Below are 23,261 nucleotides of genomic sequence, written 5' to 3'. Positions count from 1 at the left end.
GCATTTCTCTGATGATGAGTGGTGATAAACATTTTTTCATATGTTTGTTGGCTGCTTGTATGTCATCTTTTGAGAAGTATCTGTTCATGCCTTTGCCCACTTTTTAAGAGGGTTGGTTTTGCTTGTTGATTCAAGTTCCTTATAGATTCAGGATATTAGTCCTTTGTCGATGCACAGCTTGCAAATATTTTCTCCCATTCTGTAGGTTGTCTTTTTACTCTGTTGGAATTCCTTTTGCTGTGAAGAAGCTCTTCAGTTTAATTAAGTCCCAAATGTCAATTTTATTTTTGTTGGGTTTGCCTTTGAGGCCTTACTATAAATTTTTTTGTCTAGGCCAGTGTCCAGAAGAGTTTTTCCTAGTTTTTCTTCTAGGATTTTTATAATTTGAAGTCTGACATTTAAGTCTTTAGTTCATCTTGAGTGAATTTTGATATATAATAAAAGGTAGGGGTTCAGTTTCATTCATTTGCATATGGCTAGGCAGTTTTTCCAGCACCCTTTATTGAACAGGGTGTCCTTTCCCCGTTGTTTATTTTTGTTGACTTTGTGGAAGATCAGTTGGTTATAGGTATGTGGCTTTATTTCAGAGGTCTCTATTCTTTTCCCATTGGTCTTTGTGTCCATTTTTGTACCAGCACCATGATGTTTCGGTTACTATAGCCTTGTAGTATAGTTTGAAGTCAGGTAATGTGATGCCTCTGGCATTGTTCTCTTCGCTTAGGTTTGCTTTGGCTATTTCTTTTGGTTCCATGTGAATTTGAGAACGGATTTTTTGGATTCTGTGAGAAACGACGTTAGTAATTTGATAGAATTGCATTGAATGTATAGATTGCTTTGGGAGAGGACTCTATTATCTAACATGCTAACAAATCTAAAATTTTTCTTTTGATATTTTATTTAAAAATCTCATAGTTATTTAATTCCAAGTTAGAAGTCTGTAAGTCTTGCATGACAGTATGAATCCTATAATATGTAAGGGTGTAGGGAGTGGGAGGTTAATTAGAAAACTACTGCTATCATATGTGACAACTTAAAGCTACAGTTTAACAGAAAAATATATTTCTACTTTTTATAAGCAATGTGGTGGCCTACACAGCTGACATATAAAGTTTAGATTTGATGACAGACAGATTGCTTACTAGGATTGTAGCAGAAATTAATCTGTGTAGAAGCATAGAACCTTTTCTAGTCTGTATAGAAATAGAAATGCTATAAAAGTACATGGATAAATGTATTTATGTTGAGGTACTTTTTTTTTCTTTATGGGTTATTTTAAAAGAAATGCATAGAAGAGAAATTAAAATAAAAATACTTAGTTTGATGAGAAGGAAGGAAGTCCTGATGGGTCTAGAAGGCCTGAAGTAGGATTGAGGTTCTGTTTCTGATTTCATAATAACGTTTGAGGACTATGACATCTGTTTTCTTTGTTTACTGATTCTTAATTTACCTCATCATTTCATAAATCTTTATATTAGCCCTGCCTTTTGGGAGGGTTCTCGTTTTCCTTCTGTCACTTTCATAAGGTTGACTTTTGTATCATTCCAACATTCCAAGGAAGCTTTCTTGAGTTTAAAAGGAAAGAAGAGAGAAAACAGTGCAAGAGACCAAGTGAAACAGCATGGCTGTCCTCAAACTTTAAAAGCTTTTATTCTCCTGGTCATAGTTTTTATTTTCATTAAGATGTGGTATCGGTGAAATCTGATTTTAAAGGTATAAAATACTTTTCCAAATTTATCTCATTTTTGTGTTTCCTTTATTAAGGAGCATAGCTATGACTCAGCCCACATCTGTCTGCAGTTTTACCCTTTTACAAAATTATTATATACATGTATATGTATGTATTTATATGTATACATACAGTAAAAATAAATTAGGTCTTAAATTCTTCATTCTTGAAAGGATGAAGAAGATTTGAGAGAAAGGGAGGCCATGTTTAGAGGTAACTAGGCAGGGTGTAGTTGGAGGCAAGAGAGAATGCTAAAGGAAAATTGAAGGCAGAAAGATCAATTATAGCTGTATGATGAAGTTCTTTTATAAACTATTTGGAACTTGGAATATTTATCTTATATTAGTATGCAAAAGTATTTGTAAGGAAAAGAATTTGTTTAAAGACTAGTTTGGAGATTGGTTCATTACTTTACATGTTCAGGGTGTAGGTGATGTGTTGGAAGCGGGGAAAGAGGCAAATGTTAGAGGCATCATAAAGAGTGAGCTGTGTTTAGTGAGTGCTGGAAACGACTTGAAGGTTAGCAGTGGAGTGACTCAATTCAGGGGTAAAGAGATTTTGAGAGTACCTAGCTGCTGTAAACCATATGCCAGAGGTGTTGATCTTGGCAAATGTGAAAATTATAAAATGTGATTCTTATGATTTTTCTAAAGGAAGGAGTAAAGATATTACAAAGGATGCTTGAATATTTTGTTAAGTTCAGGAAACATTTTAGAGAAGATTGGTAAAGAAATGACTTGTGAATATTTTTCCAATGACTACATATTACTTGTATAAAACTTTTAAAAGTGCTCCCCCTCCCACCTTAAGTAAACATTGCCCTGATTATCCATAGCACTGCCTTGGATTTGCCTCAGAGGTGGCCATAAGACGTATCTTCTCAGCCACTGAGTAGTTTGGTTTCAGGGAGGGCAATATTAACACAGTGGCTCCATTTTGGGGGGATCTGTATTTAATTCTTAATATTTTAAGTGCTTTAAGGTAACAGGAAAATAATTAAAGTATTAATAATGAAAGTATTTTAGGCATAGAGATGTTTTTCTTATAGCTTTAGTTATCTGAGATTTTAATTTTTTTGTTAATTTCTAGGTAGTTTCTCATTTAATTTTTAACTTTTTCTTTGATTCAGAGATTATGTAGAAAAGATACATTATAATTGCAAAGAAAATTTAGGGGAGCAGGAAGATGTGTAGTGGGAAGTCATTTTGATCTTGATATTAGAGAACGCTGTCCATACTTCTCTATATTTTTAAAATGTTTTGATGTTTTCTATGTGGTCAAGTATATCATTGAGTTCTGGAAATTGTGAATATAAGAGAAGCATATATATTTTCTTCTGTAGAGTGTAAAATCTGCATTTTTCTGACACATACATGTTATGTGTGTATATATGTATGTATAGAAAACATGCGTGTATGTGGGTGTAATTCCCATAAATTGAATTTGGTTGTATTATTGAAATATTTTGTATCCTTTATTCTGTTTGGTCTACATAGTCTAACAAATTTGAAAAGTTTATTAAAGCATCTCTACTGTGACTGTGGTTTTATCAATTTTTTCTCATTTTTAAAGTCTCTTACTTGTTTTGGTAATATTTGCCTTGCAGCAGTGTTTTCTGGTTTTATATATTTCATAACTATGTTGTTTGCACAGATATTTATGACTTATGTTCTTTTTGGCTTGAATCTTTTTATGTTATAAAGTATTCATCTCTATCCCATGTAAGGCTTTTAGCCTTATATTCACTTTATCTAATTTTGTTTTTCTTATGCTTGTTAGTAACTGTGAAGGGTCTGAGATTATAGCCTACTCGCCAGCCAGCAAGTTAGCCTGGCTACATTTTTTTGGATTCCCACAGAATATATGAGACTCCTTAATCAAAATCACGGAACTTTATTACTCATACCAATAGCCAGAATATTAGCATTTTTTGTATCAGTTCCTTAAGCCCCAAGAGGGCCAGGCGACATCTCCACACTCAGTGAGTTGCATTGCGGAAGAGGGAACCCCTGAGATTTGGGGAACTAGATCTTTTATCTTGGGAAGTAGGCATGTCTGTTCTTTTCTCTGGAGTTGACATTGTCTCTGTTTTCCAGGGCTATTCGCTCGTACAAACATGTTTGAAAATATAGTCTAAAACCTGCAGAAACATGAGACACCCATGGAGAATTGTCTTCCCCAATTTTTTTATTTGCATTTGCTTGCTATCTTTGCTTCTTTATTATAAATACATAAATTAATAAAATAATTAATTTTCTGTATTTTAAATTAATTTAAATTTTATTTTTGAATAGGTAATACATTTGCATGGTTCCTATGCAAAGAGATACAAAGTATGCCCAGTGAAAACTCTCCCTCTCACCTGAATCACCTCAACAGAGGAAGCCAGTACTGCCAGTTTCTTGTGATCTTCCAGAGATATTTAATGTATATGCAAAGATACATATACTCTTGCCACAGTACACTTTACACTGTGATACCCTGCTGTACACAATTCTGAACCTATGTAATATATGCTAGCAGTTATTCCAGACGACCTTCATCATTCTTTACAATTGCGTTATATTTCATAGGTGGATAAACTGCAATATATTAACCAGTCTTGTGTCCATTGATGGATATTTAAACTGTTCCTGGTATTTTGTGTGTGTATGAGTATGTCTGTGGGTTGTAATCCTTGAAGCCTTCCTTATTAATCAGGGATTATGTACATTTCTATTTCTGGTAATTATTTGCCAGATTCCTGTCCAAAGATGCTGTGCCCATTTTTTTTTTTTTTTAACTTACTTTAAGTTCTGGGATACATGTGCAGAACACACAGGTTTGTTACATAGGTATACACGTGCCATGATGGTTTGCTGCACCCTTCAACCCTTCATCTATAGTAGGTTTATCTCCTAATGCTATCCCTCTCCTAGCCCCCCACCCCCGGACAGGCCCCGGTGTGTGATATTCCCCTCCCTGTGTCCGTGTGTTCTCATTGTTGAACTCCCACTTATGAGTGAGAACATGTGGTGTTTGGTGTTCTGTTCCTGTGTTAGTTTGCTGAGAATGATGGTTTCCAGCTTCATCCATGTCCCTGCAAAGGACATGAACGCATCCTTTTTTTATGGCTCCATAGTATTCCATGGTGTATATGTGTCACATTTTCTTTATCCAGTCTTTCATTGATGGCATTTGGGTTGGTTCCAAGTCTTTGCTATTGTGAACAGTGCTGCAATAAACATACCTGTGAATGTGTCTTTATAGCAGAATGATTTATACTCCTTTGGGTATAGCTCCCATTTGTCAGTTTTGGCTTTTGTTGCCATTGCTTTTGGTGTTTTAGTCATGAAGTCTTTGCCCATGCCTATGTCCTGAATGGTATTGCCTAGATTTTCTTCTAGGGTTTTTGTGGTTTTAGGTCTTACGTTTAAGTCTTTAATCCATCTTGAGTTAATTTTTATATAAGGTGTAAGGAAGGGGTCCAGTTTCAGTTTTCTGCATATGGCTAGCCAGTTTTCCCAGCACCATTTATTAAATAGGGAATCCTTTCCCCATTTCTTGTTTTTGTCAGGTTTGTCAAAGATCAGATGGTTGTAGATGTGTGGTGTTATTTCTGAGGCCTTTGTTCTGTTCCATTGCTCTATATATCTGTTTTGGTACCAGTACTATGCTGCTTTGGTTACTGTAGCCTCATAGTACAGTTTGAAGTCAGGTAGCGGGGTGCCTCCAGCTTTGTTGTTTTTGCTTATGATTGTCTTGGCTCTATGGGCTCTTCTTTGGTTCCATATGAAATTTAAAGTAGTTTTGTCTAATTCTGTGAAGAAAGTCATTGGTAGCTTGATGGGGATAGCATTGAATCTATAAATTACTTTGGGCAGTATGGCCATTTTCATAATATTGATTCTTCCTACCATTGAGCATGGAATGTTTTTCCATTTGTTTGTGTCCTCTCTTATGTCCTTGAGCAGTGTTTGTAGTTCTTGAAGAGGTCCTTCACGTCCCTTGTAAGTTGTATTCCTAGGTATTTTATTCTCTTTATAGCAATTCTGAATGGGGGTTAACTCATGATTTGGCTGTTATTGGTGTATAGGAAAGCTTGTGATTTTTTCACATTGATTTTGTATCCTGAGACTTTGCTGAAGTTGCTTATCAGCTTAAGGAGATTTTGGGCTGAGACAATGGGGTTTCTAAATATACAATCATGTCATCTGCAAACAGAGACAATTTGACTTCCTCTCTCCCTGTTTGAATACCCTTTATTTCTTTCTCTTGCCTGATTGCTTTGGCCAGAACTTCCAATACTATGTTGAATAGGAGTGGTGAGAGAGAGAGCATCCTTGTCTTGTGCCAGTTTTCAAAGGGAATGCTTCCAGCTTTTGCCAATTCGTTATGATATTGGCTGTGGGTTTGTCATAAATAGTTATTATTTTGAGATACATTTCATCAATACCTAGTTTATTGAGAGTTTTTAGCATGAAGGGGTATTGAATTTTACCAAAGGCCTTTCTGCATCTATTGAGATAATCATGTGGCTTTTGTCATTGGTTCTGTTTATGTGTATGTTTATTGATTTGCGTATGTTGAACCAGCCTTGCATCCCAGGGATGAAGCCAACTTGATGGTAGTGGATAAGCTTTTTGATGTGCTGCTGGATTCAGTTTGCCAGTATTTCATTGAGGATTTTCACATCGATGTTCATCAGGGATATTGGCCTGAAATTTTCTTTTTTTGTTGTGTCTCTGCCAGGTTTTGGTATCAGGATGATGCTGGCCTCATAAATTGAGTTAGGGAGGAGTCTCTCTTTTTCTATTGTTTGGAATAGTTTCAGAAGGAATGGTACCAGCTCCTCTTTGTACCTCTGGTAGAGTTTGGTTGTAAATCCGTCTGGTCCTGGGCTTTTTTTGGTTGGTAGGCTATTAATTACTGCCTCAATTTCAGAACTTGTTATGGTCTATTCAGGGATTCTGCTTCTTCCTGGTTTAGTCTTGGGAGGGTATCTGTGTCCAGGAATTTATCCATTTCTTCTAGATTTTCTAGTTTATTTGCATAGAAGTGTTTATAGTATTCTCTGATGGTAGTTTGTATTTCTGTGAGATCAGTGGTGATATCCCCTTTTTCATTTTTTATTGTGTCAATTTGATTATTCTCTCTTTTCTTCTTTGTCTGGCTAGGGGTCTACCTATTTTGTTAATCTTTTCAAAAAAAACAGCTCTTGGATTCATTGATTTTTTTTGGAAGGGTTTTTTTTGTGTCTCTTATCCCCTTCAGTTCTGCTCTGAGTTTATTTATTGTCTTCTGCTGACTTTTGAATTTGTTTGCTCTTGTTTCTCTAGTTTTTAATTTTGATGTTAGGGTGTCGATTTTAGATCTTTCCCGCTTTGTCCTGTGGGCATTTTAGTGCTATAAATTTCCCGCTAAACACTGCTTTGGCTGGGTCCCAGAGATTCTGGTACATTGTGTCTTTGTTTTCATTTGTTTCAAAGAACTTATTTATTTCTGCCTTAATTTTGTTATTTACCAAGTAGTCATTGAGGAGCAAGTTGTTCAGTTTCCATGTAGTTGTGCTTAATCCTGAGTTCTAATTTGATTGCACTGTGGTCTGAGAAACTGTTTGTTATGATTTCTGTTCTTTTGCATTTGCTGAGGAGTATTTTACTTCCAATTATGTGGTCAATTTTAGAATAGATGCGATGTGGTGCTAAGAAGAATGTATATTCTGTTGATTTGGGGTGGAGAATTCTGTGGATGTCTCTTACGTCAGCTTGGTCCAGAGCTGAGTTCAAGTCCTGAATATCCTTGTTAATTTTCTGTCTCGTTGATCTGTGTAATATTGACAGTAAGGTGTTAAAATCTCCCACTATTATTGTGTGGGAGTCTAAGTCTCTGTAGGTCTCTAAGAACTTACTTTATGAATATGGGTGCTCCTGTATTGGGTGCATATATATTTAGGATAGCTAGCTCTTCTTGTTGCATCCATCCCCTTACCATTATGTAATGTGCTTCTTTGTCTTTTTTGATCTTTGTTGCTTTAAAGTCTGTTTTATCAGAGACTAGGATTTCAACCCCTGCTTTTTTTTTTGCTTTCCATTTGCTTGGTAAATATTCTTCCATTTCTTTATTTTGAGCCTATGTGTGTCTTTGCATGTGAGATAGGTCTCCTGAATACAGCACACTGATGGGTCTTGGCTCTTTATCCAATTTGCCAGTCTGTGTCTTTTAATTGGGGCATTTAGCCCATTTACATTTAAAATTAATATTGTTATGTGTGAGTTTGATCCTATCATTATGATGCTAGCTGGTTATTTTCCCTGTTAGTTGATGCAATTTCTTCATAGTGTTGATGGTGATTACAATTTGTTATGTTTTTGTAGTGGCTGGTACCGGTTTTTCCTTTCCATGTATAGTGCTTCCTTCAAGAGCTCTTGTAAGACAGGCCTGGTGATGACAGAATCTCTCAGCATTTGCTTGTCTGTAAAGGATTTTATTTCTCCTTCATTTGTGAAGCATAGCTTGGCTGGATATGAAATTCTGTGTTGAAATTCTTTAAGAATGTTGAATATTGGCCCCCACTCTCTTCTGGCTTGTAGGGTTTCTGCAGAGAGAGCCATTGTTAGTCTATCATTTTTCTGTTTTCTAATTCATTAATTTAGACTTTCGTTTATATTATTTATTGTGCTTTCCTTAGGTATGCGTTTTCTGAGTTTATTGTGTTGGGGGTATTAATTTTTCTTTCTTGTTTTTCAGCATAAGTATGCAAGCCTATGAATTTTTCTCTGAAGATGTTTTAGCTCTTTCAAAGGTTCTGATAAGTAGTGTTTTTTTTTTTTTAGATGAGGTACTTTGTATTTTGGGGGTGTCTTTTAACTCAAAAGTTATTTGAGAGTATCTTTAAATATCCAAGTGTAGAGGACTTTTTTCCCCCTGGTTTTGCTATTTGTTTCCTAGTTTTGCCACATTGTGATCAGAGTATGTTGTCTGTACTAGTTTTATATTTTCAAAATTTATAATTATTTTCTTTGTGGTTTAATGTAAGGTCACTTTTGGCAAATGTTTCATATTCATGTGTAATTTAAAAGGTCCTTTGGGAGGACAAAGCAGGAGGATCACTTGAGAACAGGAGTTCAAGACCCGACCAGCCTGGGCAACATAGTGAGACCGTATCTCTATTTAAAAAATAGAAAAGTCAGCCAGGCATGATGGTGCATGCCAATAGTCCCAGCTACTGGGGAGGCTGAGGTGGGAGGATCACTTGAGCCCAGGAGTTGGAGGCTGCAGTGAGCTGTAATCGCACCACTGCACCTCAGCCTGGATGACAGAGCAAGACTCTGTCTCTGAAAAAAACAAAAAGACATAGATAAAATTTAATGCCACTGCACTTCATCCTAGATGACAGAGTGAGACCCTGTCTCAAAAAAAGGTCTTCAATATTCATCTTTTTTTTAATTCACTTGATCCTCGTGGACTAAGGTGAATTAAAGTGTACTACTACTCATGTTTCTGTTTTTCTCTATATTGCGTATTTTTTTTTCTTTACAAATGTTGCTGCTGTTATATGGGTATAAACATAACTATTATAACTTGGGTGCAAATTGCATTTTTTAATATTATAAAAGCTCCTCTGTCTCCTTTAATGTTTATGCCTTATGTTCAACCTTGTCAATAGTAAGATTGTAATTAATTCTTTCTTTTAGTTTGTATTTGCCTGATAAGTTTTTTTTTCATTTTCATTTCCTATTTTTTGTTTCATATATGCTTTTTGTATACAGTACAGGGTTAGATTTTGTTTGCAATCCAATCTAATCTTTGTTTTTTGTTTGTTTGTTCTTGTTGGTTTAGCCCATTTATATTTCTTAATATGGTCAGTGCTAATTCTGTCATTATACTTTCTGGTTTCATGACTTTTTAAAAATGTTTCACTGAGTGGCCAGCTTTTTTTTTTTTTTTTTTTTTTTAAGACTGAGTCTTGCTCTGTCACCCAGGCTGGAGTGCAGTGGCGCGATCTTGGCTCACTGCAACCTCTGCCTCCCAGGTTCAAGCGATTCCCCTGCCTCAGCCTCCCAAATAGCTGGGATTACAGGTGCCTGCCATCATACGCCCAGCTAATTTTTGTATTTTTAGTAGAGACGGGGTTTCACCATGTTGGCCAGGCTGGTCTCAAACTCCTGACCTCAGGTGATTGGCCTGCCTCGGCCTCCCAGAGTGCTGGGATTACAGGCGTGAGCCACTGCCCAGCCCCAGCTCTTGTTTCATTTTTTTTTTTAATTAGAAATAACTGTGTTGTTTCTTTTAATTAGAAATAACTGTGGTGTTTCTAATTGTATTTCTTGTAACTATATTTCTGTGTTTAGTGATTACTTTTATAATTTTATAGAATACCTCTTATTTTTAGATAACTTTTTTTCTATGAGCAATAATGAATTTAGTGTATTTCCTATTTTTCTCCTTCCTTCCTGTGTTCTAATTTTAGTTGTTACATTACCTGATGTTTGCTTTTATACTATTAGGTTTTTTTGTACTTCTCTTTGCTTTGTTAGCTTTAAATAATACTTTTTGACACCTAGTTATTTATATCATCTTCCCCCCATCCACCCTCACCTCTTTTAATTTTTGCTAGGCATATACTTTATACATTGTCTAATCAATGTTCCCACTTTTGTTTTAATCTTACCATTACGTAGATTCAGCTGCCCCTATTAATCCTTTTGCTTTAGTTTTTTCAGACATCTCTTGGCTAGCTGAAGTTCATCCTCATAGAAATCCTTTCAGATGGGCTCATGGGAAATAATTACCTAGATGTCTTGCATGTTTAACACAGACTGCTTATCTGTGTGTCTTTTAGTTTTTTGAATAACAGTTTAACTGGGTATAAAATCTTTGGGTTATACCTTCTCTACTTGAGGATATTTTAAGCATTCTTCTGGTCTTACAAGTGTAATAATGTATTTCTGTGGCAAAGTCTGAAACCACCTGGTTTGTCCTCCTTTTAAAATTGACTTAGTCTTTTTGCCAGAATGCCCAAAGAACTCTTTTTTATGACCAGTATCAACTAGGGTTGAAATTGTGTTGATTTTTTCTGGGTCAGTTTTTAGGACTCGGTGTGCCCTTTCAATATGTAGATCTAGATCTACTTTTATTTCTGTAATGTTTTCTTTAATATTATTTTTGACTACAGATAGGCGTTACTGCATTTCCTTTTCTTGTTCTCTGTAGAGAACATTTTTTCCGTCTAATTCTTAACTCTTCATTTTCTATTTATTTTTCTCATTTCTACCCCTTGATGTTCCTGTGATTTCTTCTAGTGCTTCTTCTAGTTTTACCTTCATTTTTGTAATAGCTTTTTTTTATCCCTTCCCTTCAGGTTTCATCCTCATTTGTGATCTCATCTTTGTATGTGCTTTTGGACAGTTGCTTCCTTATTTTCTTTAGTATTCATGGTAAATACATTGATTTATTGAGTGGATACATAGTGTTCTGTTATACCATTCAGAACATACACATTTGTATTTTAACTAGTAAATTTGGTGGTGTTCCTTCTCTTTTTTTTTATTATTTATTATTTACTTTGTTCTTCCTAGCCTTTTCTAGATCAAGTTGCTTTCCCTCTCCTCCAGATTAATTTAGAACTTCTATTATGCACCTTTTTGTTCTTTTAATGGTTACCTTACTTTAGTGTATATCATTAAACATGGTTACTTTATTCTGTCAGAATGAGGGATTGTATCTGAGTTCTTCCCCTGATATACTTGTTCACTTCTCCCACCCTCCACTGCCTCTCTCTTCAAGTCCTAGTTATTAGGAGATAATTTAGACTTCACATTAAGTTTTTACTGGCAGAATATTGCTTTTGTTTCAAAAACCCACAGTTACATTACAGTTCCAGATACAGCATTATCTATTTAGATTTAATTTCGCTTATACGTGTTTTCTTGCTCTCTGCTGTTGTTTACACTGTTTATTTTTCTCTTACTGAGATCTTCATTCTTACTATAATTTTTGTTTGTTAGGAGCTCTTCCATGAGTAATTTTCCTTGGAAAGTCTTAATGGGTAGTATAGTTTCTGAGCTATTAGACGCCCAAAATATTTTTTCATTTGCCTTTACATATGAATACTATCTTGGGTGTATATAGGATTTTTAATTTCAGTTTTTTTTTTTCCGTTAAGTCTAAATTTTTGTTTTTGTTTTTGTTTTTTTGTTTTGTGGTGGCATTTTGCTCTTGTTGCCCAGCCTGGAATGCAGTGGCATGATCTTGGCTCACTGCAGCATCTGCCTCCTGGGTTCAAGCAGTTCTCCTGCCTCAGCCTCCTGAGTAGCTAGGAGTACAAGTGCCTGCCACCACGGCTGGCTAATTTTTGTATATTTAGTAGAGACAGCATTTCACCATGTTGGCCAGGCTGTTCTCCAACTCCTCAGGTGATCCTCCTGCCTTGGTCTCCCAAAGTGCTAGGATTACAGGCATGAGCCACTGTGCCTGGCCAAAGTTATTGTACTTTTTAACTCGCGGTCTTGTAGATAAGAAGTCTGGCTTTGTCTCATTTTTTTTTTTATTTTAATAACCTGGTCTTTCCATTTGGAAGCTTACAACATAATTTCTATTTTTGAAAGCCAGAATTTTTTTGTTTTTTCACCGTACTCCCATCTCCAATTAATCCTGCATCTATTTAAGTGTTTTTTCACTCTATTCATATCTCTAATTCATCTTGCTTGAGACTTCATGAGCCTTTTCAGTCTAAAATCAAGTCTTACTCAGCCTAGGGATTACTTTCTTCTAGTATTTCTTTGATTATTTTTTGTTTGTTCCTTTTATTCTTCCTGTGACTTCTATAATTTTAATATTAGAGTTTTTAGATTTATCTTCTGTCTTACGGTTTTATTAATGATTTTTGGTTTCTTTGTAGTTACATGATATTTATTCTAGACCACTAATTTGTTATTTTCAGTGACTTTTTCACTGCCTCTGAAATATTAGATTGAAAAATTATGGGTTTTTTCGTTCTAGGAATTTTTACTGCTAAAGTTGTCATCATTGTTGTCTCCTTCCTTCCTGTCTTCCTTCATTTATTTTGTCCCTATAGTAGGTGCCTATTTAAATTTTTTGGTGTGATTCCCTCTCATCCATTCCTGCATATACTTACATAGTTAATGATCTTTCTCAGTTATGTAATGTTACGAGTTACAGAATCTCTCATTACCTATGTCGGTCATACTGTTATCTTTTTTCTCAAATAGAAAAAGATAGAATGAAAGTTATTTCTCTTTTGTGAGCCTGTTGGTCAGTAGCCTGTCACACACAGACTTTTTGTTTGAATTTGGAAATTGTTCCTTGGAGCAGAGAGAGTTCATTTTCAGCCCAACTCTGGCTTCTTTCCCGTGCTTTCAGTGTCAGTGAGAGCAGCCTTCCTCCCTGTTCTGTTAGATTCACTTAGGTACTGCTGACTGCTTGGGCAGTTTAAGGATTAGAAGACATTGACCAAGTCCAGTGAAAACAAATAAACCTTTTTCCAAATCAATGTGTTTTTCACCCTTTCCTTAAAACAATTGAAAAGAAAAAAAATCCATGGTGGTACATGCTTGTAGTCTCAGCCACTCTGGAGGCTGAGGCAGGAGAATCGCTTGAGCCCAGGAGGCAGAGGCTGCCGTGAGCCGAGATTGTACCACTGCACTCCAGCCCAAGTGACAGAGCAAGACTGTCTCAAAAAAAATAAAATAAAACAAAATAACGTCACACTTGCTGTTTCTTGATTTTCACATGGTTGGTTACATTACCTGAGGTTTCAGATGAATCTAGATTTATATTCTCCGGGATCCAGCAATTAGTCACAGTTATTTTAGTAGTTTAGGAGCCAGGTAAAGGGGATCAAGAAAGAATTCTCAGTTGTTCATGTTGCGTAAGTTCTAATTTAGCCAGAGCTGCTGGTTCTTAGATACTTGATTTTTCTAAATGTGTTAGAATTTTATGTTTTGCCTTAATATCTCAGGAATGGACATTTAAAATATTTTTCCTGTTCATACATACTTTTAATACTTCACCCACATATACTAATAAACATGCAAGCATTTATTGGTAAACTTGGCATATTTATATATTCAGTACTTTTTGGCTGAGTGGCTGATACGAAATTCCTGTATAAAGAAGTCAATACACTTAAAAATTAAAAAAAAAAAAAAAAAAGATCTGACTTCAGCTGAGTCACCAAAACCACAAGCAGTCAAAGTGCTCAAGTCAGTGGCAACAACAACCCATTGCTTTGGGGCATTTTCTCTGTTCATTGGCTCTTCACTTGTTGCTTGGTGTTTTCTTTAGTCTTCTGAGATCGGTTGCTTCATTAGTTGTTCAAAAAATATTTATTGAGCACTTACTATGTGCAAAACTCTATGCTGCATGCTGGGATAAGCAAAATCTACAAGGGTCCCCTCCCCTCATAGAATTTACCCTGTTTCTTTAATACAGAGGTGGCAAAGTATTGGCCACATCTGACTCACAGCCATGTTTTATTTTGCTTACACAGCATCAGAAATGTTTTTTGAGCATTCACAAATGAGAATATTCATCTGAATACCTATACTTCCACCTGCTTTAATGTACATCTGGCCCTCCCTGGGCCTTTATTTTCCCGTGGCATTCTACTCTTAAAAGCAGCTGCCCCTTTTTGATAGGACTGCATGTACCAGTTTGCTTCTATTCTCTAAAAATCCCTGAAACCAAGACCAAATTCAACAGGCATTTATTGTTACAATTGTACTATTCTTTTTTCTTATGAAATAGTTAAGATGAGCTGCATCTTTAGGCATCTGAGTTTGTGACCCATGCATACTGATTAGAGTCAGCCTGCTAATTATCTCACAGCCTCTAGAAGAAGCAGAAGAGAAAAAGCCTTACTTATATACTTCACTTTCAACAAAAGCAGTAGCAGATATGCACGTTATAATACTACTCCTCAAATTCATTCTAACAAAATGATATCGAATCCTGATTTATAAATCTAATGACAGTTCTGATGTAACATTTGATATTTATTGTTGCATGTTGTCATAGCTGTGTGAATTGGCATTTTCCAGCTTATTTCAATATTGCTGTAGTAAAATTTTATTTACAATCAGCTAACATTTAGTGCCTTTTACACATTTTCACATTCATTAGATTTATTTTTAATCATCAGTATTAAAGACCGTGTGAGATGTAGGTATTATGACTTGCAATTTATTTTATGAAAATGAGGCTCAAAGAGGTTTGTGACTTGTCCAAAGCTCAAGCCTGTTCTTTTTCCATGAGACTGCCTTCATTTGCATTATCTCCTTAGATCTTCACAAGGATCCTAAGAGACAGGTCAAGCAGGTTTTATCACTATTGCCACTTAAGATTGCAGAAAACAAACTCAGACTCCCTTCTTGTGAATAATCACGTAGCTAGTGTTCAGAACATACCTGCTCTGTTCCAGGTGTCTCGCTAGGCATTTGAGAGGTATTATTTATTTCTACCACTACCCTGTGAGGTAGGTACTATTATCCTGTTATATTGCAGAATAAATTGGAAGAGTTGGAGTTTGAAACTAAACTGTAAATTTTTTTAAAAAAATTGCTACGTATTACCCAGATTGCTGGACCCTTTTATTGCCACTATGAGCCTACATACATTAAAATTTAAACATTTGTCTAATTTTAAAAGTATACAGTAATAAGCTTGAAAATAAGATAAGGATATTAGCTTTGTTGTGTTTTCAGGACTGGTGCTTTTCTCTCCATAGTGATTGAAGAGAAATGAACCTGAAATTTTACTTCAAAGTACACTTTATTCTATTTTGGTTTGTATTCAACAGTTCCATTATTTTTCTTGTTCATGTGGACAACTCATTTAGGAAAATATTTGTTTAGGTTTTAACAAATCAGTGTAATTGATTTTAAGTTTTAGTTTATTGTTGATTTGTGACAATGAGAGGGCATAGGAAGATTATCTTAGTTTGATTTGATGGTTGGGAAATAACTTGGTAATCTAATAATTTCCTAGACAACTTGTGTGACTATTTGTGGCTTGTTAGGTAAATACTTAATACTTATAAAATACTTAATCCTGAGTTAGCTTTTTAAGGTAAGTTAGGCGCAAAAAGGCCCAAGAAAGCTATGTCTAAGTGTGGAATTAGTGCTCCTTTTGTATATTGTAGCTTTTAGAGTTTGTGATTTGAGTTCCATTTTATTTTAGTTACATTTTCTTGGCGAATTCACCAAATTTCTATTTCCAGAATATTCCCAAGAGTAGAAACTTTTTTTAAAAAGTCATCATCAAAAGAGTAACAAATTTTATTTCCTCCTAAAGAATTAGTCTTAATTTTGCATTAAGTTTCTAACAGTGCAGATTAAGGGTAGCTACATGTTTAACGATCAATTCTTAGTTACATTTAAACTGGAGAGGCATTGAAAAAGTAATTTTCAGTGGCATCTAGGCAGAGAAGCCCAGATTAATAAACGTTATTCCTATATTTTTATTGATATATTTATCTTACAGTGAAAATGGCAACTTCTCTTTGTTAAATATCATTTCTAAGCCTATTTATATTTGAGTACAGTAATAGCTCATGGATCTGTAATTGAAAGAATTAGTTAATGTTACGTTCTTTTATACCTATGAGATAACTTAATATCTGAAAGTATTTATTATTAAAACTTGTGAGCCCCAACTTTTTGTTCTTTGAGTAATTGCTTTTTACTAATGTTGTAAATTTTTTTAATTCTTGATTTTTCTAGGGATTATTTCACATTTCAGCTGCTTTTGTTTTCTACTGCTATCATTGAGGGTTCAAGAACAAAAAATAAGTCTTCAGGTAAAATGCCTGATCCATAATAGTGCTTGGCATTGTATTTTGCTGAAAAGATCATATACCTGTTTGGATGCTTGATCTGAAAATAAACTTGTGATGATTATGAAATTTTCGCATGAAGTTTCCTTGGCTGCCTAACAAATTCAGTCTTATTTGTTGGTTTGGTTTTTTTTTTTTTTTTTTTTTAAGAATTTTGGCTGTTTGCTTTTTTTTTTTTCCATGTTGTCTTGATCTGCAATAACTATATGGATATGTGCTTGGACCTGCTAAGTATTTTAATTTTGCATATTTGGCTGCTTGAATTTTAAGTAATTTCTTTGGACAATGCAAATTTTAAGAGCTTGAGAAGCTGTAAGTGAAATATCAAGTAACAGAAGTTTGTAACTAGTTTATAAATGTATATTCATTACCTATTATATATTTTAAGGTTTCATATTTTGCCAAAATTAAATTAAAAATTCAGTTTCTCAGTTGCACAGGCCACATTTCAAGTGCTGTTTTCAGGCCATATGTGGCTAGTGGTTACCATTGTGGACAGCACAGATAAAAGATGTTTTTTCATCACTGTCCATAGTTCTGTTGGACAGAGCTGTTTTAAATTGTGTAAGCAGTTAATTGTAAGGTCATTTCAGTTATTTTATCCAGAAGATAAAGCATGTGACCAGTCTTGAGAGTACTTCCTCTAAATATGTAGCTTGAGTATTTAAAACTTAGTTGTTTAAAACAGTCCAGTTGCTTTGGTATTTACACTGCTTTAAAGTGAAATTGTTTCTGGTAGCAGAATTCATGAAGTAGGAAAAATGCCAAGGACTTAGTCTAAATTTGAATCCTGACCTCAGGACTTAACTAGTTTAGTAACTTCTGGTAAGTTACTTTACTTCTTTGAGCCTCAGTTTCCTTATGTGTAAAATGAAGGTAACAATAGTTACTTCATAGGATTAACATGTGACTTAAATATGTCAAAAGCACATTAAAAAGTGCATGTTTTTAATCCTTTTAAAATATAGAATGAAGCCAAAACATAAATTAATTAGACAGTGTCATATGCTTGGAGTTGTTCCCAGCCTGGCAGTTGTAATAGGCGCCTAAGTTCCTGGTCTTCATGGAGTTATTTGATGACATTGTTTAAGTTTGAAACAAGTGGAATACCACGATGGAGAGAAAAAGAAATAGGAAGATGACTGACTTTGTTTTTGGAGAGGTGCATGAAGTACTATCTCATAATAACTAACATTTTGTATAGTGTTTTTTTATAACTTATAAAGTTTTTTCACACAATTCTTTAAAATTTCATCTCTAATATTTTAGAAGAATAAAAGGAAACTTGAGGTTGATGAACATTTTTGTTCATCAGAATGGAAATTCATACTAAGTTTTCAACTTTAAATCTTAGGCTCTTTCTACTTAAACAAGCTATTCTTTGATAGCAGTCGCATTTGTGAGGCAGGCATATATTTCAGAATCTCCAGGGATGGGACTCAGGTACATGTAATTTTTTGCTATATGTTGAAAATGCACCCATTGAAGTGATTCTGTTGCCCACTTCTGGTTAAAAATCATAATCATTGCTCTTTTCCAGTCTTTTAACTTTTCTTTTCCTGTAATCAGTACATCTAAATTAATGCATAGATTACATGAATAAGACAAGGCATTAAACTGATAAGCAATGCGCTGATTTAACTTTTACTACTCTAGATGTTGAGGTATGAGCAACAACACTTTTTAAAAAGCAACACGTTTAGTTCCCTGTTGACAGTCTCTTGTGTCTCCATTGATCATTGCTTGTGGAGGAGGAATCCAGACTAGCCAACTATGGTAGTTAAATCTGTGAGTGTTCCCTTCTCTGCTTCTTTAATATGAGTTTTGGCTAGTTACTAGTCTACCCCAAGATATTCCAGTTCTGAAGTGTTGACTCCTTAATCCCTGTGGGTGTTATCTTCATAAATGTTTTCAACTGATCTTTAGATTTTTAATCTTTTCCCAACTGTCTTGAAGATGCTTTAGTATCCTGGGTTTAGTGGTATTTCTAGGTCCTGTTTTTAAGTATGAATGTATCACATTACTAACAAGTCTTTCACAATTGTGAAACATAGTTACCTATGTGAAGGCAAAAGCTCAAAACTTTCCTCTGAATGAAAGTGTCATTATAGGGGTGAGAGAGGGGACTACTCTAGCAAACCCCCAGGTAGGCAAAAATTAATCACATTCCACAGTGAATTTTCAAAACTGAAAATGTTTTTAAACATACAAAGACACATTCTAGTGGAAACAAGACTTTAAAATGTCAAAATTAAGCATTTGCTATTTGAAGCTGTAATCATGAGGTTTTGAAGTCAGAGTGAACTGTCTTCTAACTCAGAGTTGCTTATCAAAATGCAACTGATCAATGGCTACAATATGTTAACATTAGCTTTTAATGTTCTGAGCAGAGATTATTTCACTAGAAGCTATTTTTAGTGGATATTAGGCTGTTTCTGCACTGAAATCAGTGTGTTTGGGATGTTTTTGTATACAGGTATACTTTTCTTGAACAGAAAATACAATTCTGAAGTACAGTTCTGATTATTTTTTATTGCTAGGGTTTAAGGGAGCTTATTTTTTAAATGACTTTAACCCAGCATTCTGAATTACACTAAAAAGATTGTTTAAACTTAGTACCTGCAAAGCATCTGAGGGATAAGTCTTGCCCCTGTCAATTTTAAAATAGCATTGTGTTCTTAAAAGATGTATCATTCTGTTGATTATAGGCAGGTTGGATTTGTTTTTGTTGTACTATAAATTTTCTTATAAATAGGATAAAATGTAGATCTTTTAAAATATTCTCATCTCAAAGACTTTGAAGAGCTCTGAAAATGAGATGCGTGTAAAATCGATGTTGCATCATAGTTTAATGGAAGCTTTTTTTTTTACTTGGTGGTATATAAAGCTAATGGTGCATATTATGATCATTGATGTTTTAGGTTTGATAAAAAGTGGTGGTTGACTTTTTGAAGTTGGTTGTGAAACTTAAACTCACATAATTCTTTGATAAGAATGGTATATCTTTGTGATGAAAAAATATGTAAGTGGTGAGAATATACCATATTACTTGAAATTATAGACCTTTACCAAGCTTTTTTAGTGTTTCCTTTAGATCCTTTTTCTTTTCGTTCTCACTGCTATCAGTTAGATGCTTCACATTAAACTTGTTCCCTATCTGAATCTCCTACTGAAAGATACTAGAACAATAAGAGAAAAATGGAGATCAAGAGAATGAGAAAAGGCATGGGGTGCAGGATGGGGTGGGAGTAGTGGGTAGGATCTCTAGGGCCAAGAGAAAAAAAAAAAATGGGGAAAGGGAGGGCACTTCAGGGAAGTGGTAATAACATTTTCTGTTTATCCAGCTTTGCTTGTCCAGAAATCTTTACCTGCTTAAGTTTCTGACTGTAATATATTAGCTTGTGAGCTGCCCAGTAGTTAGCTCAAATCACTCCTAACGTATTCAGTCCATTCAGCTGATATAAACCCTTCTTGCTGAGGCCTTTGCTTGTTCTGCAGAAGGTGCCCTGTTACCTCCTCCAGCATTCTGAGTAAATCATCTCCTGGTATCTTCTCTTATGTAGACCAGCATTCTGAGTAAATCATCTCCTGGTATCTTCTCTTATGTAGACCAAATAGAGTCTGTGTTCCTTCTTAATGTGAAGTCTCAAATGAATAATTAAAGGGAAGAACCACTTCTTATAGAATGAATTTTTCTGCAAGGTACTCTTACAGATAATGTACACAATCGAATTTGTTGGTTGGTTTTTATAGGAGGAATGGGCATATCAAACAAATACTTAACTTTAGAAAACTTCCCTGCCTTTCTGTTTCTTTCAGAATTTAGGTAGAGATTGATGCAGTCTTTACCATTTAGCATATTTGATTTTTTATTTTGAAAAGCAGTAATTTGTTTATTTATAGTATAAATTCATACTGCATGTTCCTGCTTTAGCTTTCCATTCTGTAAACGAAGAACATATACTCTGGAGCAGTTTGTCCATGTTCTTCAGTAATGGCATGTTTTATTCTGCATTTAAAAAAGAGTCACAAAGTAAATCTGGCTTACACTCTTATTTTAAGCAAACTGCTTTTAAAAATTAAAATTTAGCATTAGAATATAATTTAAATTTTCAGTATAAAAATGGATTGGGAGAACCTAAACATTTTTTCAAAAGGAACATTTGCATTATAAAGAGATTTAGCCTTGAAGATTTTAAGCACACCATAGAGTTTTTTGTTTGTTTGTTTTTAAATACCCTGCAGATCCTTTTGGAAGCCACTCTAATTAATGCCTGGAGTAGGCTTGGCATTGTCATGGAAAAAGATTATGAAGAATTGGTGCATCCAATTCTGAAATCCTCAAATTTCCAAAAGTCTCTTTCAGAATCTACACAAAAGTTTTGATATTCCTTTGCATTTTCTTGAGTTAAGCAACTTTTTAAAAGTCCCGCATTTGGAGTGATTTCTTGAACTTACCCAATTTTATTATTTTATGTTTTTTAAAATTATAATAGTATTTTATTTTCATGTCTTTTTAGCCACATTACACTGTAAAATTATTTGAACTATCTTGGTCACACTAAAGGAAAAGAAATTCACGGTACAAATAACTAGCTTATTGATAAAGTTATAGAGCAAAATCTGCACAATTTGGGTGATTCTGTACTGTTTTTGCTTACTGTAATGCTTCAATAAAATAGAAATGAAAACGCGAGACAATGGAAGTAAAGGTAAACATTATTCAGTCATTTAATGAATAGTATTTTAAATACACGTGCTGAGTTTTATGTATTTCTGGCGAAAAGATATGCCAAGTAAGGTGGAATCACAACTTTTTATCAATTAGCATTCACATAATTCTTTTTTCAATTTGATGGATAATTTTATTGTCCTGAATTCATTTTCTCTTTCTTCAGAGGATGTACTGAGTAAAGATGCTGGGGAATGTGCAATATGCCTTGAAGAATTGCAGCAGGGAGATACTATAGCACGACTGCCTTGTCTATGCATATATCATAAAGGGTAAGTTCACCAAGTTGGTATTAGAGTAAAAGATTATTCTCACAGTTTCAAACATTGTAATTAGGGCTGAAAAGGAATCTTCATTGAAACCACCCTCTCCCTGTCTCACACACACTTCTTAAAACTTAATGATCTTTTTTCTCTATTTGAACTAAGACTTGAACCCACATCAGTTTGTATCCAAAAGGCTACTATTTTTAAAGCATTTGCTATGACCCAGCTGTTGTCCATAGCTTCTTAAATAAATTATCTCACGTAAGCCTTGTAACCATTGCATTTCACAATTGAGGAAATAAGCTAAGGGACAGTATGGAATTTCCCCAAGGTTACAAGGCTAGTAAATGGCAGAGTTGAGATTCCAGTAGATTTGGAATCTGCTTGACTCCAAAACCTGTCTGCTTTCTCATATGGTCTTCTTGCTTTTAGAGTGATACAGGAAAAATTTGGGGTTAAAAAAAAAAGTTTAAGGTAACCACAAAAAGAAAACTGTAACTTTCAACCTGATGAAAATACGGTACTTAAGTAAAGATGGGGTGGGGGAAAACTTAGAGAAAACAGAGGAAATAAAACAAAATTTGGAGATAAAAATATATCCAAATATATCAGTTATAATAAATACACATAGAACAAACCCACTGGTTGAAAAACAGATTGAAAGGTTGGGATAGGTAGTTGATAAACAACACCTTTAAACATAAGGATACATAACATTTGAAAGTAAAAGGATAGAAAACTATATCCAGGCAAATATTAACTAAAAGAAACTACAGAGCTAAACTAGTATCAGACAAAGCAAACTTTACAGCAAAAAGCATTATTAGGGATAGAATTCCTATAGAATGACAAAAAGTATATAACATTCTATTTTTTTTTTTTTTTGAGACGGAGTCTCGCTCTGTCGCCCAGGCTGGAGTGCAGTGGCGTGATCTCGGCTCACTGCAAGCTCTGCCTCCCGGGTTCATGCCATTCTCCTGCCTCAGCCTCCCGAGTAGCTGGGACTACAGGCGCCTGCCACCATGCCCAGCTAATTTTTTATATTTTTAGTAGAGATGGGGTTTCACCGTGTTAGCCAGGATGGTCTCGATCTCCTGACCTCGTGATCTGCCCACCTCAGCCTCCCAAAGTGCTGGGAATAACATTCTGTTTTTATGTATCTAATAACATCTCAAAATATTTATAAAAATCTCAGACGAAACTGACAAATTTATCATCATAATGGAACATTTCAGTACACCTTTCATTGAGTCAAGCCACATGCACAAAAAATGAATCAAGACCTAGAAAAATAGAGCAATGCAGTTAAGTTTGATCTAATTGATGTGTATATGTATTTGTATCTGTGCCCATCAATTAATTAGAGAATACATATTTTTCAACCACACATGAAGTACTATAGAAATTGATCATGTCCTAGACCATAAAGCAAATCGCAGCAAAGTACAAATAATTGGTACCATAAAGGATGCTATACACTGACTACTATTAGATGTCAGTAATAAAAAGATAAATAATCCTCATACATACTTTTGAGTAACTTGTGGATCAAAGAAAAAATCATCATGGAATGCAGGAAATACTCAGAACTGAATAACAGTGATGTTTTTGACAAGTACCTAGAGTGATCCTCACAAGGTTCATGTTACAGTAGAAAGAAAGGCTGAAAACCCAATAAGCCAAGTTTCTTACTTAAGAAAT

General features: G+C 34.7%; 1 protein-coding gene across 1 annotated transcript in view; it reads left to right on the top strand.

The window, feature by feature from the left end:
* Positions 1 to 23,261, top strand: part of LOC100938632 (E3 ubiquitin-protein ligase ZNRF2) — a 92,461-nt gene that overhangs the window by 59,421 nt on the left and 9,779 nt on the right. Inside the window, exon 3 of the mRNA XM_009242889.4 lies at positions 21,461 to 21,566. Within this exon, the coding sequence (XP_009241164.3) occupies positions 21,461 to 21,566 (106 nt within the window). The remainder of the gene's footprint in view (positions 1 to 21,460; positions 21,567 to 23,261) is intronic.

The sequence above is a fragment of the Pongo abelii genome, chromosome 6 (assembly GCF_028885655.2).
Source record: "Pongo abelii isolate AG06213 chromosome 6, NHGRI_mPonAbe1-v2.0_pri, whole genome shotgun sequence".
In the NCBI taxonomy this organism is placed as follows: Eukaryota; Metazoa; Chordata; class Mammalia; order Primates; family Hominidae; genus Pongo; species Pongo abelii.
Note: the sequence above shows the minus strand (reverse complement) of the source record. Positions and strands in the feature narration are given on the sequence as shown.